General features: G+C 40.7%; 2 protein-coding genes across 3 annotated transcripts in view; one reads left to right on the top strand and one right to left on the bottom strand.

The window, feature by feature from the left end:
• The window catches only part of ARL1 (ADP ribosylation factor like GTPase 1), a 33,622-nt gene that overhangs the window by 3,969 nt on the left and 12,205 nt on the right, over nucleotides 1-17,448 (top strand). The window contains exons 3-6 of one of the 2 annotated variants that reach the window (XM_053583575.1): nucleotides 1,420-1,501; nucleotides 3,137-3,248; nucleotides 7,070-7,248; nucleotides 8,917-11,975. In XM_053583575.1, coding sequence (XP_053439550.1) covers nucleotides 1,420-1,501; nucleotides 3,137-3,248; nucleotides 7,070-7,248; nucleotides 8,917-8,947 — 404 coding nt within the window. In that variant the 3' untranslated portion in view covers nucleotides 8,948-11,975. Of the gene's footprint in view, nucleotides 1-1,419; nucleotides 1,502-3,136; nucleotides 3,249-7,069; nucleotides 7,249-8,916; nucleotides 11,976-17,448 lie in introns of those variants that run through there. The other variant, XM_053583576.1, reaches the window with a different exon arrangement.
• Nucleotides 16,966-17,448, bottom strand: part of UTP20 (UTP20 small subunit processome component) — a 110,650-nt gene continuing 110,167 nt past the window's right edge. Inside the window, exon 62 of the mRNA XM_053583572.1 lies at nucleotides 16,966-17,307. Coding sequence (XP_053439547.1) covers nucleotides 17,152-17,307 — 156 coding nt within the window. The 3' untranslated portion in view covers nucleotides 16,966-17,151. The remainder of the gene's footprint in view (nucleotides 17,308-17,448) is intronic.

A 17,448-nucleotide genomic window follows, 5' to 3' on the forward strand; every position in this document is an offset into this window, starting at 1 on the left:
CAGATTCCTTTCAGTGAAAATAGTAGTATCTGGTCTCAGCCATGTGAGGTCAGAGCTCCCCCAAGGATAGCAAAGAAAAGGGATGGGACACCTCCTCTCTGACGATACGGCTATGACCTTATCACAGGTGAGCTCTTGAGGATAATCTGCTGATAATCCATGAGATTGCTAGTCCTAAGGCAGTCTATTTTGAAGTAGCCAACTTCCATAAAGCTGTTTATAGCCTCGCTGTGTCTTTACTAAAGTTTAGAATTTAGATTTTCTTTTTTTTTTGAGACAGCGTCTCACTATGTTGCCTTGGTAGAGTGCTGTGGTGTCACAGCTCACAGCAACCTCAAACTCTTTGGGGTTAAGCGATTCTCCTGCCTCAGCCTTCCAAGTAGCTGGGACTACAGGTGCCCACCACAACACCTGGCTGTTTTTTGGCTGTAATTGTCATTGCTGTTCGGCAGGCCCAGGCTGGGCTCGAACCCACTACCTCCGGTGTATGTGGCTGGCACCCTAGCCGCTTGAGCTATAGGTGCCGATTTTCTTGTTTTTAATATGATTTGTACATTTGCTACCTACCCAAATCCCAGTTTTTATTTTATTAAAAAATTTTTTTTATGGAAACAGGTTCTTGCTTTTTTGCTCGAGATAGAGTGCAGTGGCATCATCATAGTTCACTGAAACCTCAGATTCCTGGGCTCCAGCAATACTCCTACCTTAGCTTCCCAACTAGCTGGGACTACAGGCATGCGCCCCTGCATCCAGCTAATTATTCTATTTTTTTTTTGTAGAGACACTGTCCGGCTTTTGCTCAGGCTGGTTTTGAACTCCTGACCTCAAGTGGTCCTTTAACCTTGGCCTCCCAAATGGTGTGAGCCACTGCACTTGGTCCCCAAATCCCAGTTTCTAAAATGCATCTATAGCTCTAGATGTATTATGTTTCTAAATAAAACTTTCTGAACACTTTTACATGCCAATGCCCTAATATGAAGAGAGTTTAATAGGATTTCTGTTGAGGTAAGAATTATATACTGTATTTGTAGAGCTTTTGTGAGATTCTTTTTTTTTTTTTTTGTAGAGGCAGAGTCTCACTTTATGGCCCTCGGTAGAGTGCCATGGCATCACACAGCTCACAGCAACCTCCAACTCCTGGAGGGCTTAAGCGATTCTCTTGCCTCAGCCTCCCGAGTAGCTGGGACTACAGGCGCCTTTTGTGAGATTCTTATATAAGCCAAAGGGGTTGCTGATTTTGCTGGTTGATGTTTGTGTATGTGAAAGTGTATAGTGTAGCATACTCTCTTGTCTTAAGTAGAATAAAATCTCAACTAGTAATGTGATTTAATGATTAATTGCTAGAACTCAATTAGATTGGATACTTTGAAGGTAAAATGCATTAGTTTAACCATACTACTGATTTGATTTCTCTCCCAGCCATCGGATTTAATGTAGAAACGGTGACATACAAGAATCTTAAATTCCAAGTATGGGACTTAGGAGGACAGACAAGTATCAGGTATGGCCCAAAGACTAGGTTATTTTGTGATATTGGAACATTTATCTAACAGTAAACCAAGATATATGTTCTACTGTAATTTAAATGGGAACCATCTAGTTTAAAATGAGGTAAAAACTTTTTTTTATCTTATTTAAAAAATTTACTTTTTATATTTTTTAATCCCACTCCATGTTTGAATAGAAAAAATGAGGTAAGATTTAAAAATAGGCTGGGTGTGATGGCTTACACTTGTATTCTGAGAGCATTTTGGGTGGCTGTGGCAGGAGCATGAGTTTGAGTTTGAGTTCGAGTTCAGCCTGGGCAACATAGCAAGTCCCATCTCTACAAAAAATAAAAAAAATGAGTTGGGCATGGTAGCACATGTCTGTAGTCCCAGCTACTCAGACGGCTGAGGAGTTCAAGGCTGCAGTGTGTCGTAATTGGGCTGCTGCGTTCTAGCCTGGGTGAGAAAGCAAGAAAATTAGAAAATTGGAACTATTTCCTCAGAGCATCCATTCAATCTAAGAAAGCCAGTTGTTTAGATACCACATGAAAATCTTCATGCAAATCTCAAGACCTTATTACTTTAGTAGATCTCAAGTAAAAATGGCCTTCCATCTAGTTTTTGTCAGCCCCTCCTCCGTGAGACAGGTTATTTTGGAATTCATTCACATACTTTGCAGGCCACCAGTTAAGTCTAATAATAAACATAGATACTTTGTGCAGTTCAGGTCTCTTGCCAGGTATTTTGTGCTTGACATGGTAACTGAATGTTTGTTGATTATAGTACTGTCATAAAAGATTAGTAGTGCATTCTCCAAACATTCTGTCTACCTTCTTTTAATTCTTTTCATTTCTTCAGTCACTTTTTAACTCAAAAGAAATAATTAGAAATAAACTATTTCTAATTTTAGCTATTTCTGTTTCTTGATGACTTCAGTGATTAATTTAATGGCTGTTATATAAAATCACATTAAAAAAAATTTTTTTTTTTTTGAGACAGTCTCACTTTGTCATCCTGGATAGAGTCGCATGGCATCAAACTCTTGGGCACAAGTGATCCTCTGCCTCAGCCTCTCAAGTAGCTGGGACTACAGGTGCCTGCCATAACACCTGGCTATTTATTTAGACATGGGGTATCTATCACTCTTCCTCTAGCTGGTTTTGAAGTCCACCCACCTCTGCCTCCCAGAGGACTAGGATTACAGGTGTAAGCCACCACGCTTGGCCTTACATTAAAATTTTTAAAAATCCATTCCTCTTAAGGGGTTCCTAGTTAAAAAGTTATAAGGTGTCACAATTGGTTTTGCATGTAACATTTTTATCAGTACAGTTAGTGATTATAGTGATTACAAATATATTTTCTTAGCCTAAAATCTGAACTGATTTTGAAACTCCTGGTCTTGTGATTTAATGTTTATCACCATTCCTTAAATTGCACGCTATTGTCAATTGCACATAAACTTTATGGACACTCTATCTATATTCACCAGAAACAGTGAATCATTAAGACATCAATTCTAACAGGAGCAGGACAGGATTGGCATTCGTGTCCTCTGATTATTGCCTAGAGTTCTAGCATGTAAATTGACATGTCAATTTCTTCTTCTCTCAAATAATAATAATGTATTCTCCCCTTTAAACTTTCTCTAGGCCATACTGGAGATGTTATTATTCAAATACAGATGCAGTTATTTATGTAGTTGACAGTTGTGACCGAGACCGAATTGGCATTTCCAAATCAGAGTTAGTTGCCATGCTGGAGGTAAGAAACGCTAACATTTTAAAAAGTGGAGAAATCTTTTACATTTGCTGGCTGTTTCCAGTTTATATTATACATGCAAGAATAATTAAAAAGAATGTGAAGCTTATTTTTTCCCCTCATCCCTTTAATATCTTTTTTTTTTGAGACAAGAGTCTCACTTTATCGCCCTCGGTAGAGTGCCCTGGTGTTACAGCTCACAGCAACCTCCAACTCCTGGGCTTAGGTGATTCTCTTGCCTCGGCCTCCCGAGTAGCTGGGACTATAGGCGCCTGCCACAATGCCCGGCTATTTTTTGTTGCAGTTTGGTCAGGGCCGGGTTTGAACCTGCCACCCTCAGTATATGGCGCTGGCGCCCTACCCGCTGAGCCACAGGCATTGCCCCCTTTAATATCATTTTTTAAAAATGTAGATTGTGCCCTTTTCCTCGGTGGCGGAGAGAGGTTGGAGACAAAAAAAAAAAAACAAAACGCAACCTTATAACTCCCATTAAGCTAGGTTCTTTGATTTCCAGGAGTTTTCTGAGCTCTCTTAAACTAAAGCAACTATTTTAAGTCATTTCTATGACTTTTTAAAAATGCCTTTTTATTTTTAGCTATTTTAAAATTCAGAAGAATGTGTATTTCTGGGTTGCTGGCACAATTCTGGCCCTAGCTTTATCATTCTGTACCCTTCCCTGTATTTATAGTGCTTGAATCATATTATATGGGTCATTACCAAAGTTTTGAGATACATAAAAATCGAGAAATGTAAACACTGCCTGGACGGTTACTGTGAAACCCTCACAGCAACACTGATAAGCTGAGCAAGTCGAAACTTGTACCAGTGAATCAGAAAGGATGTTGTCAACTGTGTTTCTTTGAATGAAATAATACACTATAACATAGTCTGTCTCAAAACTTTCATAGTCACTCATGTAGACCTTTCTGTTCTGCAAATGTAACAAGCTTGCATACCTGGCTTAGGGCCTTCTGCACTTGCTAATCCTTCTTCTTGCAATGTTCTTCCCTAACTTCTTTGCATGGCTGTATTTTTGACGTTTCTTCTCATAGTCTCCCCAGAGAGGAGGCTCAGTTATTTTCTGACACCTTATCCTACTTTATTCTTGTTTACCACTCGCCATATCTTTACATTATTTTTAAATGTATTTGTTTACTTACGTATGTCTTTCCTCCATAAAATGGAAGTTCCTCAAGTTTACCCTGATATCCCTGATAGGAGGAACAGTGAATAGCACTTAATTAAGAACTCAATATATCTTATTCATTGATGTTAATACAATCATTTATTGATTGACTAACTGAATTCAGAGGATATATTAAATAATCAGGTTTTAAAAAATTAAAAGATAATCAGATGTACTGTAATTAGTGAATTTGTCTTTGCTCTAGAATATTAGATGGATAAGTTTCTTTTTCATGCCAAAACTATGATTACGAATTATCCAACCACTAAATATTGAAGTTATTGATAATCTTAATCTAGGTGCAAGCATTCTCAAAAGATACGGGTACCGGCCACATACAGCGGGGCTGGCGGGTTCAAACCTGGCTCTGGCCTGCTAGACAACGCTAAGTACAACAACAACAACAAAATAGCTGGGTGTTGTGACAGGCGCCTGTAGTCCCAGCTACTTGGGAGGCTGAGGCAAGAGAATCACTTAAGCCCAAGAGTTTAAGATTGCTGGGAGCTGTGACGTCAGGCACTGTACCGAGGGCAACATAATGAGACTCTGTCTCAAAATAAGTAAATAAATAAAAATACATTGCAGACTTACAAAGCTTTCATTTTTTTTCACAACATATCATCATATTTATCATAAAAGCTTCTTAGACAAAATTCAAATATAAGGATAAAGTTGAATCGTCTTAGGAATAATGAATTTAAAATAACCACTTTATTTAAATATAATTCTAATGATATAATGTATTTTTGTCAAACAAAGTATTATTTAAAAGAAATGGATTATTAACTTCAGTTTACAGTGCGTGAGTTGCATAGTATTGTTGTGATATTAGGATTTGCAATACTGCAAGTAAAATTATTTGCAGTGTTAGGATTTGACTTATAAAAATCTTGGGCTGGGCATGGTGGCTCATGCCTGTAGTCCAGCGCTGTGGGAGGCCAAGGCGGTGGATTGCCTGAGCTCAGAGGTTCAAAACCCAAATGAGCAGCAGTCAGCCAGAGTAAGACCCCGTCTCTACCAACAACATCAAAAACAGCCAGCACCGCAGGAGAAAGAGGAAAATCAACAAAAAAGGAGTACTTCAAACAAAGAGGGATGAACAAGCACACTGAAATTAAAAATAAAAAAAAATAAAAAAATCTTGATAAGAGCTGAAAGTTGGATCTTTAGGAAGTAACTTTTAATTGATTCAACCAATAAATATTATGTAAAGTACAGGTCAAGTGTAAGTCAGGACTGTTAAACCTGTAGAACACAAAAGCAATTTGGGTTTCATCTTCCTTGTACACAAAAGTGAACTCTAAAAGAAGTAAAGAAAATGGAGTAAAGATGCAGATCATTAGCTGTAAGAATATATGTTTAACGCTTCTGGATAGGGGAATTCCTTTCTAAAAAAGAGAATTAGAAGGAATTATAAAAAAATACAGGTTTAATTATATTAACATAAACAAGAAAATCCAAAAGCTCACCTACACCAAACAGAAATAACCGTAAGTAGAAAGCCAGGACTAGCCAGAAATAGTGGCTAAGGATTAGTCTTCTAACCATGTCAAGAGCCTTTGCAAATCAGCAGGAAAATGAGCAAAACATAATTCATAGGAGAAAAACTGCCAAAATATTTGCATTTCTAGTACCTTAGTAATATATGTATAATGAGATGCTGTGTTTGGAAAAATATATAATTTCCAGTTCTACTAAGGCTGATTGGAAATTTTATATGCTGTTGGTGGGGTAAAAATTGTCATGAACTTTCTGGAAAGGCATTCATAATATGTATTCAGTTCATCATAGCCCCCTAAAACTTCATACTTTGACTGTCTTTTAGAGAATCATGTTAAGGAAACAGATACAAAGATTTCTGTGTCAAGATTCTTGTCAGTTGGGTTTCCGGTAATAGTCAAGTGAAAATCTGTTAAGTGTCTGATACTAGAAAATCGTTAAATAGTTTGTGGCGCATGTATCCATAACGTAGAATATATTTAGCCTTTCAATTTTTTTTTTTGAAAAAATTGTGATGGAGAAACATTTATGATTTAATGTTTATGTTTTAGAGCAGGGTACAGAACACTATATAAATAATCTTAAATGTGTAAATGAATTTACTAAATAAACTTGAACAAAGTATAGTAAAAATTACCCAAAAAAGGCTGGGCACAGTGGCTCACACCTGTAATCTTAGCACTTTGGGAAATGAGGTAGGAGGATCACTTGAGGCCAGGAGTTTGAGACTAGCCTGGGCAACATAGTGAGACCCCATCTCTACAAAAAGTGGAAAAATTAGCCAGATGTTGTAGTGTACACCCATAGTCCCAGCAACTCAGGAGGCTGAGGCAGGGGGATCACCTGAGCCTGGGGGCAGTTTGAGGTTGCTATGAGCTATCATGATACCACTGCACTTTGGGTCTGGGCAACAGAATGAGAAAAAAAAAATAACAAAAATGTTAACAGTGGTCATGTCTGGGAGGTAGGATTATGGGTGAAGCTTCTTTTCTTCATACTTAAGTATTATTTCATAATTTATAATGAATGTTATATGTTAAAAATTAGAAAATATGCTTTTAAAATGATTTTTTGACATTTCTTAAACTCAAGGAAGCAAGTTGACTAGAGGAAATAAACTATGTTCAATTTTATTTAGGAAGAAGAGCTGAGAAAAGCCATTTTAGTGGTGTTTGCAAATAAGCAGGACATGCAGCAGGCCATGACCCCCTCAGAGATGGCCAATTCCCTTGGGCTACCTGCTTTGAAGGACCGAAAATGGCAGATCTTCAAAACATCAGCAACCAAAGGGACCGGCCTTGATGAGGCGATGGAATGGCAAGTACCGTGTTTTCAGAAGTCACAGGCGCGTTCGTGCGGGTTCACAGCTGCGCCCACCCACGCGTCATTTCCCCTTAGTCTTAAGGATGAAATTCAGATTGACTTAAGCTTACTACGTGAGTTCCTTTAGCTTTTTCTCGTACCGGTCCTCATGTGGGGCCTGGGTCCCCACAACTTTTGCTGGGATCTGCACTGAGCACAGTCGACATGAGAAAAAAACTCAGACTTATCTCAGGTGAAGTAACCGATGGGAGCCTGTGAGGGGTGTACACTAAGCCAGCAGCATCTCAAGCGCAGCCAGCAAGTGCAGCGCTGGCCATTCTCCCATAGGTCTCTTTATTCAACCAAAAGTCATAAATCAGGTTGACAGCATAATGCATAAACTTAATTTGAGTTATTCAAAGCAAGGTACCTGAAGGAATCATTAAGAATCAGAAAAGAGAAACAAAGGAAAGGAAAATCCTGCAGGCACACCACGTGATTACAACTTAAACTTCACAAATTGGAGGTAAACTTGCCTAACTCACCTCAGTGATTTCTACCTATACTTGGGCAAGACTCAGGCAGGAGTAATCTTTGGTTGCTCTCCATTCTGTTCTCAGCCACCAGATAACAATAGGGCTGTCCGCGGCTCCTGAAAAAGGGGGAGCATCCAGGATCCTAGACTGTGGTCAACAGCACCCTCAGAATCCTAGCCCTGAGCCTGCTGGGTGCCAAACCCCTGTGTAGACCACCAAGGCTATTGTTAGCCTTGAGGGGTTAGAGGAACTTGGACTCTGTTCAACAAGCTCTCCAGAAATGCTTGGACCAAAGCACACCACAAAGCTGACTCCCACATCTTCATTACATGCCTGTATTTCAGCCACACAGACCTGATTACAGTTGCTTTGATACGCCAGCTCTTTGCCATTTTTCAGCCTTTTCCCTGCCTCACCTTACCATCTCAATTCCTTATCCTTCAGAAGTTAGGTTAAGGCTCTCGAGAGCCTTCACTGATTTCTTTCCATTCCTGCCACCTTTCCACACACATAAAGTTAGTTACCTTGTCATAGATCAGGGGCATAGTACTTGTTGCACTGTTTTATAATTGATTTATGCATCTACTCATTAGATAATCAGCTCCTAGAGGACTGAGACTAGTGTTCGCCAGAGTCAGACGCGTGTAGCCCAGCAGTCCTCGCAGTCCACTCAAACCATATGCAAGTTTCAAAGCTTAAAAGACCCTCACGGAAATTAAGTCCAGGACCTCATCTTTCTTTCTTTCTTTCTTTCTAATACAGAGTCTCACTCTACGCTCAGTAGAGTGCCGTAGCATCACAGCTCACAGCAACCTCAAACTCTTGGGCTTAAGCGATTCTCTTGCCTCAGCCTCCCAAGTAGCTGGGACTACAGGCGTCCACCACAGTGCCCGGCTTTTTTTTGTTGTTGTTGTAGTTGTCATTGTTGTTTAGTAGGCCTTGGCCGGGTTCAAACCTGCCAGCCCCGGTGTATGTGGCTGGTGTCCTAACCACTGAGCACAGGCACAGAGTCCAGAACCTCATCTTTCTATGTTAGCCTTCATGATTTCAAATGTTTTGGAATCCACCTCCAGTATACAATTTCTATTATAAGTGATCATGCTTTTTACTTAAAAGTTAATCTTACAAACTGCTCATTTCTTTACAGGTTGGTTGAAACATTAAAAAGCAGACAGTAACTCAGTCCCTTCAGCTCCTCTGAAATAAGGGCACATCACCTACTGCTTTGGAAACAGTCAAGTGTTCTTTACTAAATGTTAAAATTATAAGATTGTTGGCATCTACTGAACTGGCTGCAGCTGTGGCCATGTTTGTCATCAATATGAAAAATCCATATTTGGTTGGAGGGGTAACTCAGTTATATCACCTAAACGTGCTGTGTAACGTAAAATACTCCTTCCTTGCTTTCTTGTGTTAAGGTATATATTCTGTTTGTATGGAATTCTTATTCAAATATAGTCCTATTAAAGAATGTACTCTTGTTGGGGGAAAAGACCCTCTTATTTTTGAATTAGTAGTTGCAGCTTGTTTGTATAAACACTAACTTAACTCAGATTCTTAAAATGAATTAAGTCTTTCCAAAGATTAAACTCAATAAGGCAGGCTAGGAACCTAGTATGTGTAAGACAGCCTTCATTTGCTTAACTGACCACTTCTTATTAAGCTGTTTCATGCAAAAGCTTTTGGTTATAGGCATGACTATGATTTTGGTGGTTGAACTTCACTGACTTACCTGTAATTGTCCCTTTTTAGTACTTTATAGTTGTATCTACTTTTACACACATTGACCTATGTGTGTTGATGTATAGAGGCACCCTGTAAGGTAGGTATGACAGGTTATAATGTCTTCATTTTATGCACATGGACCCAGGGTTCTGGTAGGTTGGCTTGCCCAGGGTCACCTGTAGGGAGGTGGGAATAGGGCTCAAAAGTAAGACTTCTGGGTCAGCTTGACTGAGAATTATTGCTGAAAATACCAATATTGACAACACAAAAACCTAACTCTCAAATAAAATTATGCTGATAAATGTAGTCGCAATCCATTCAAAATAATGTCGATAAACTTATTTGTCTATACTTATAGAGATGATCCCTGACAGTGAAAGCAACCCTAAATAGTTATATTTGATAGAATTCACAACATAGTCAAGAGAAAAATTGCTATTAAAGGAAATAAAAGATATATTTTAAGAAGAATTATAAAAGATGCCTTTACTGTCTTTCTTATATCCTTGTAATTGGACATACAAACTTAATGGGTTAAAAATCAAAACCTTATTGGTTCTATAGGGAGAAACTAAGCATTCTTTTTAAAAATTATGCTTCTAGGTAGTACGTTTTTTGAACACAAAAACAATTTGTGTTCAAAGGAACTTTTCAAACTACCAGTTACCATGGGATCAGCCATCGTGTGACAGAATTAAATATAGTCCTTAGTAATTACTAAAATGAGGGGGAATTGTTTTCACTTAAGTTGGGACAGCCAGCATTTAAAAAATGAGGTGCTGGTGAGAAGGATGTAATACCATCATTTCCCCGAGGTCTCAGGAACACCAGTGGTGCATTTCCTGGCCCTCGCTGTGCTGGAGGTCATCCTCTGGCCTCTTCCCCTCACGTTATGCTTGTGGCCTTGGCTCAAGGGAAAGCAGCTTTCTCTTCACCCGTGGGAATCTTCCTGTTCTTGCTCATCCACAGCACTCATCCCTGATTCTCTAATTTGGTCTTTTTTTGAGACTTTCAGCTACAAGTGTTCTAATGCAACTAATACTATTTATAAGGGTTAGAGACTGTCATTTTTGTATTTACGTCCCCAGTATCCAGCATGCTGCCTGACACACTGTGGCACTTCAGAATATGTCCATAGTTGAAACAGGATACAGGCAATCCTGAATCGCAAACATTAAACTTATGTACAGTTTGCATACTTATGAACGGAGGCTGTTAGAATAAGTCCCTGAATTAAAAACATCCGACTGACATACGACTTGGCCATTATGAATGGGGCTATTACAGATAATAGGTAAATGTACCTGTTTCAACTTACATACAAATTCAACCTTACAATAAACTTACAGAACCTGTTCTGTTTGTAACCTGGGGACTGCTTGTCTATGTCAGCTAGAGAAATAGTGCTTGCACAATTTATACTTGGGTTCCCTCCTGGTCAGTGCTTCCCTGCACTGTTGGGAAATGCTAGATGAAGGGCGCAGAAAACAAGTTCATGTACACCTTGAGTGTAATAAGTCTTGCACAGGTGGCTCCTGGCAGTTCTGGGGAATTGTAAAGAATAGAAGTATGGGGAAGTAAGGTCCTGGCAGGCAGCCCTGGGTCCATATTCCTGGCCCTTGCTGTGCTAGAGGTCAGTCCTCTGTCCTCTTCCCCTCACATTATGCTCATGGCTTTGGCTCAAGGGAAAGCAGCTTTCTCTTGCCATTGTGAATCCTGAGGGTGGGAAGCCGTCCCCAAGGTCATCACTTGGATAATTCTGATGCCTCTGTTTCATCACAAAGAACAGGATGAAATAAAGCAGGTGTACACTTAGTAGGTATAAGCTCTCGTCTGGCAGGAAACAATTGCACAGGTATGCTAGCAGGCTTTGAATGTTGATATTTAGAAAATAAATCTGAATATTGTTTTGTGAAAAGCCTGATAATGGGAAAAGCACCAAACTTGACATCAGAACATGTGAGGTGCAAATGGCCACACCTTCAGTTTCTTTAGTGTAAATTGAGACCTGGAAAAACGATACTAAAGGTTTCTTCCAGCTCTGACGTTCTGTCTATAATTGGTTGGTAGTTGTGCTGTCTTATCACACTAAAAAAAGGAGAACTTGAGAGTGATGGAATTACTTGTTATCCGAATACCTGAGATGCACTTTAAACTGCTGAAATGTACGCTCTTTGAGGGTAGGGACCATATCTTATTGACTGTTTTATCCCTTGCATCTAGTGTGGTACATGTGATACATAGCGCTCAATAAAGATTTATTGAAAACAAAGACGTGCTTAATCCCTGACATATTTGTTCTTTCTGATCTTTAGTATTTTTTGATTTTAAAATTTTTGTGAAAGCAATACATTTACTGTAAGTCACTTAGAATTAAGTAAAATAAGCCTTCCAAGATGCCTGTCCCATGTTTATCCTTTGGACACATTATAAAGTCTTAGAGTGAGAACTCTTGTTTGAGATACAAACTACATTAAAGCACAGACGTTGAGATGAATGTTTGAACATTTATTTCCTGTGTCACATGCTGTCATATTTTAAGCCTATAATTAAAAATTATAAAGCCTGGCTCGGCACCCATAGCACAGTGGTTATGGTGCCAGCCACATACACCGAGGCTGGTGGGTTCGAACCCAGCCTGGACCAGCTAAACAATGACAACTGCAACAACAAATGGCCCGGCATTTGTGGCGGGCACCTGTGGTCCCAGCTACTTGGGAGGCAGAGGCAAGAGAATCGCTTAAGCCCAAGGGTTTGAGGTTGCTGGGAGCTGTGACACCACGGCTCTCTACTGAGGGCAACATAGACTCTGTCTCAACAAAACAAAAAAATTATAAAGCCTGGACTTAAAACCCTGGGTTTGAATTATGACTCTGTATACACTCTATGCCCTACATCCTGTGTCACCCTTAGGTACATTTATGAGTCTACTTCCTTCTCTATAAGAACCAATATTTAGTGTCTCTCAGGAATACTATGAGCATTAAGCAAAATGCATGGGGCTGGGTGCAATGGCTCACGCTTATACTAGTAGCATTCTGGGAGGGCGAGCCGGATGGATTGCCTAAGCTCACAGGTTCGAGACCAGACTGAGCCAGAGTGAGACCTTGTCTAAAAATAGCTGGGCATTGGGGCGGTACCTGTGGCTCAGTGAGTAGGGTGCCAGCCCCATATACTGGAGGTGGCGGGTTCAAACCCAGTCCCAGCCAAAAACTGCAAAAAAAAAAAAAAAAAAAAGCCAGGCATTGTGGTGGGTGCCCGTAGTCCCAGCTACTTGGGAGGCTGAGGTACAAGAATCAATTAAGCCTAAGAGTCTGAGGTTGCTGTGAGCTATGATGTCATAGCACTTACCAAGGGCGACAAAGGGAGACACTGTCTCAAAAAAAAACTTCAAAATGTATGGGAAATGTCTGGCACTTGGGATAAATTCTTGCTCTACCCCTTCTAAATACTATTTCTGAGACAGAGTCTCAAGCTGTCACCCTGGCTAGAGTGCAATGGCTTCATCACAGCTCACAGCAACCTTCAACTCTTGGGCTTAACGAGATTCTCTTGCTTCAGCCTCCCAAGTAGCTGGGACAATAGGCTCCTGCTACAACGCCCGGCTATTTTTTATTGCAGTTGTCACTGTTTAGCTGGCCTGGGCTGGGTTTGAACCCACCAGCCTCTGTGTATGTGGCTGGTGCCATAAGCACTGTGCTATGGGGTGCGGAGCCTCCAAATACATTGTTTCCACCTCAAGTGTAGTGTGGCTTGGCGCTCGTAGCAGAGTCGTTACGGTGCCAGCTACATACATACACTGAGGCTGGTGGGTTTAAACCCAGTCGAGGCCAGCTAAAACAACAATGACAACTGCAACAAAAAGTAGCCGGGCATTGTGGCAGGCACCTGTGGTCCCAGCTGCTTGGGAGGTGGAGGCAAGAAAATCGGCTTAAGCCCAAGAGTTGGAGGTCGCTGTGAGCTGTGATACTCCAGCACTCCACTGAGGGCAACGTAGTAAGAGTCTGTCTCAAAAAAAAAAAACAAAAAAGTGTAGAGTGAGGTAAAAGATGCCATGTAATTGAATACTTATTATCCTTTCAGTAGTAAATATTAAACTTTAGTAAAGTTTCAAAAAAGTAGTTACAAAAACTAATACTTTGTATTAGTAACTTGGCATTGATACTTTAACTTTTAATAATAACGTTGTATACATGTGGGGTTTTGGCCAGACATTAGAAAAATACAGGGTGATCCAAAAAGTTCGTGTGCAATTTAAAATTTGCAACCATTTTAAATTGTACAAACTTTATGGACACACTGTGTATTTTTATCATGAAATATTTGATATGCACAAAGTAATACAATGTAGCTGCAAGTCATAAGGCATAGTAATATGAAAACTTGGAAACGACACTAGGTAACGTTATTAGAATGGTTCAACCCGCACCCTCCACATGCTCTCTCAATCCTGTTCCTTCTCAGAAGTACCTGTGTCCTGAAAAAAAATTTTTTTTTTTCTTTTTTTGAGACAGGGTCTCACTTGGTCACCCTTGGAGTGCTGTGGCATCTTAGCTCACAGCAAACTCAAATTCTTGAGTTAAAGCGATCATCCTCTTGCCTCAGCCTCCCAAGTAGCTGGGAGTACAGGCACCTGGTTGGCTTTTTTTTTTAGAGACAGGGTCTCACTGTTGCTCAGGTTTGCCTCAAATCTGTGAGCTCAGACAATCCAACCGCCTCAGCCTCCCAAGTGCTGGGATTGCAAGTGTGAGCCACCATGCCCAGTCTGTCCTGAAAATTTTGAAATCATCCCCTTATTTTTCTCTGTAAGTTATAAATGTATAAATGTCCAGATCGCCAAGTTTCCCTGAGTTTATTATAGTGGTAATTCAACTCCATTTTTCTATGACTTTTTCTCCTACTCAGCATTGTTTCTAAGCTCCATCTCGTTGATTTTCACTACTGGATGATGCACCACTTTATCTGCTCTCTTAGGTGTTTGGATTGCTTCTAGTTCTTTTATCTATGGTTCCTGAACATTCTTGTACCTACCTTTTTTGGATCCATGGTTCGAAGTTTCTCTTGGAGTGGAACTGCTGGATCAGGGCTGCACCCATCTCCAGGTTGACAAGATGATGCCAAATTGCTTTCCAAAGTGGTTTTTGGGCGTTCCTATTGCTCCACCAGCCTTGCCAACACCTGGGTTCCGTTTAAACCCTTAGGTTCAAAATGGGATTTCCTTCTGGCATTCATTTGCATTTTCCTAATTACTAACAAGGCTGAATAGAGGAGGGATTCAAAATATTTGACAACACATAGCTGGTACAAGAAGACCTTTATTAGTCCAGGTCTGAATCCTTTAACTTTTGGAGTGGAAAGATTGGGAGTCTGGGGACTCATGTAGCCAGGGTAGTACTTAGGGGTCTCAAGGGAGTGACTACTTACCACCCAGGACATAACTCTTTAGTGTTTAAGAATTGGTACAGCTCTACCAGCTAAAAACTTTTTTTTTGACAGTTTCATTTTGTTACCTTGGTAGTGCTGTGGCGGTGATAACTCACAGCAACCTTAGACTCTCGGGCTCAAGTGATCCTCCTGCCTCAGCCTCCAGAATAGCTGGGACTACAGGTGCCAGCCACCACACTTGGCTATTTGGCTACTTTTATTTTATTTTATTTTTTTTGAGTTTTGTGCTTTTTTTTATTAAATCATAATTGTGTTAATATTAATGCAGTCATGGGGTAATCTGAGGTTTTACAATGTACAAAGGGTACCAGAGTTTGGGGCAAAAGCAACAGATGGAGAGGTAGCAAATCAAAGGCCCCTGCCTGGGCTGTGAGCATGTGAACAGCGACACCTCTTAAACAATGTGAGCTGCCAAGGAGGATCCCAGCTGTCTGTGGTCTGTGCCACTCATCTCTGATTGCTGGGGAAGGTCACAGGGACGAAGGCAGGGGTGGGAGTGATCAGGGGTCAAAGAGGCAGCGGCGGGCCCTACAGGGTGGCTGGAAGGGGTGGGGGCCGTGAAGATCTGGCTGAGGGTTTTCAATGGGGAAAGGAGGTAGAGGGCGGAGCTCTGAGCTGTAGGGCAGCAAAGGCCCCCAGATACTGAACCTGAAGGTCCATTCTGAGGGACGGGCTGTGCGCCTCTTGAGTACGGAGCCCTTCCAGTTGCCCCCCCCCCCCTCACCGCAGTGCAGGAGGCTGAGCTGGCTGGACTGTTGCACCCCCTCTGGGGGAAGTGGCAGAAGAGGATGGGGACACAGGACTCACAGGGTAAGGAAACAGACTGTAGGTCAGGCTCCCTGGCTGCTCATCTGCCACAGGGGGACAAGCTGGGCACAGCGTTCGACCAAATCGAAGGCTTCAAGGCACATGGATGCCCAATCCAGAGACACCCTCCGGAGAGCACCCATGGGCAAGGCTTAGGGGCTAGGTGAGATAGCAGGGAAAGTCCCATGCCGGAGGGGATGTATTTGGCTACTTTTAGAGAGCAAGTCTCACTCTTGGTTTGGCTAGTCTAGAATTCCTGAGTTCAAGCAATCCACCTACCTCAGCCTCCCAGAGTGCTATGATTACAGGTGTGATGAGCCACCGCACCTGGCCTATTGCCTATCAGCTAAATGTTAATATCTAAGGCAGCAGTTCTCAACCTGTGGGTTGCAACCCCTTTGGACTGTATTAAAGGTTCGCAGCATTGAGAACCACTGATATAAGGGCTATTTCTGTTTTCTTAATTTTAATGGAAGTAGAATGGATCCACACCCTCTTTTTCTAGATGGCACTTTTTGTGTCTTAGTTTTGATATCTAACAGGGTCTTTTTTCTATTCTTCTCCTCCCCCCCTTTTTTGTATTCTCCTTGAAGAGTGTCATACCATTCTTGGCTTGTTAACTTCCATTCAAATTTTAGGACCAGCATGTTGAGCTAACATGAAGAACTCTTTTAGGATTTTGCTCAAATATGTATTTATTGAGACAGAGTCTCACTACGTTGCCCTTGGTGGAGTGCTGTGGTGTCACAGCTCACAGCAATCTCAAACTCTTGGGCTTAAGTGATTCTCTTGCCTCAGCTTCCCAAGTAGCTGGGACTACAGGCACCTGCCACAATGTTTGTTGTTGTAGTTGTCGTTGTTTAGCAGGTCCAGGCCAGGTTTGAACCTGCCAGCCCCCATGTATGTGGCTGGCCCCCTAACCACTGAGCTATGGGCACTGAGCCCTCAGATACAATATTTAACCAGCAGGATCAATTTGGGAATAACTAGTATCTTATGATACCGAATTTTCTTAACCATGAACACATTTATATTTCTCCATTTGTGCAGGTCTTTCTTAAGGCCTTTGAGAAAGTTTTATAATGTTCTCCATACAAATATTTCGACCTATTCCTACCTCTACATATTTCTTGCCACCTTAAACTGTACCTTTTCATTAAAAAAAATGCTTTAAACTTTATTAGCGTCACAAACTTTTTAGACAGTGAAGATAAAGCAGTAGTATGAAACATTTTAATTTTAGAAAATATAAGTGTGATTACATTAAACTATAATATTATGCAATCTACGCCAAATGTTAAATAATAAAGACTACTATAATTTCCAACTAACAGGCTAGGACACGCTTTGGGGCAAGCTGAGGCTGTATAAATTACACTCGGGTATCAGCACCCCCAGGGAGATGTTATTCCACCATCGCTAAATCTTTCAGGCTGTGGCTTTTTTGTCTCTTGGCCTTATAGCCTGGACGCAGGAACTCTATCTTTCTCTTCTTTGCTTCACTTTTATTTTTGTGTCTCTTCAACTTTTTCTTTGCGGCAATATCGGGATTAGTTACAAACTTAAAAAGAGAATAGAAATTTTATATTACTTATAAGGTCCATGTTAAACCAATAAAAATCAAATGCAGAAAATGTACCACCATTTTGTTTACCTTTAAACATCACAAATGTGATATATGCCCATTAAGGAAATCTGGAGC

This window comes from Nycticebus coucang, chromosome 3 (assembly GCF_027406575.1).
Source record: "Nycticebus coucang isolate mNycCou1 chromosome 3, mNycCou1.pri, whole genome shotgun sequence".
Taxonomy (NCBI): domain Eukaryota; kingdom Metazoa; phylum Chordata; class Mammalia; order Primates; family Lorisidae; genus Nycticebus; species Nycticebus coucang.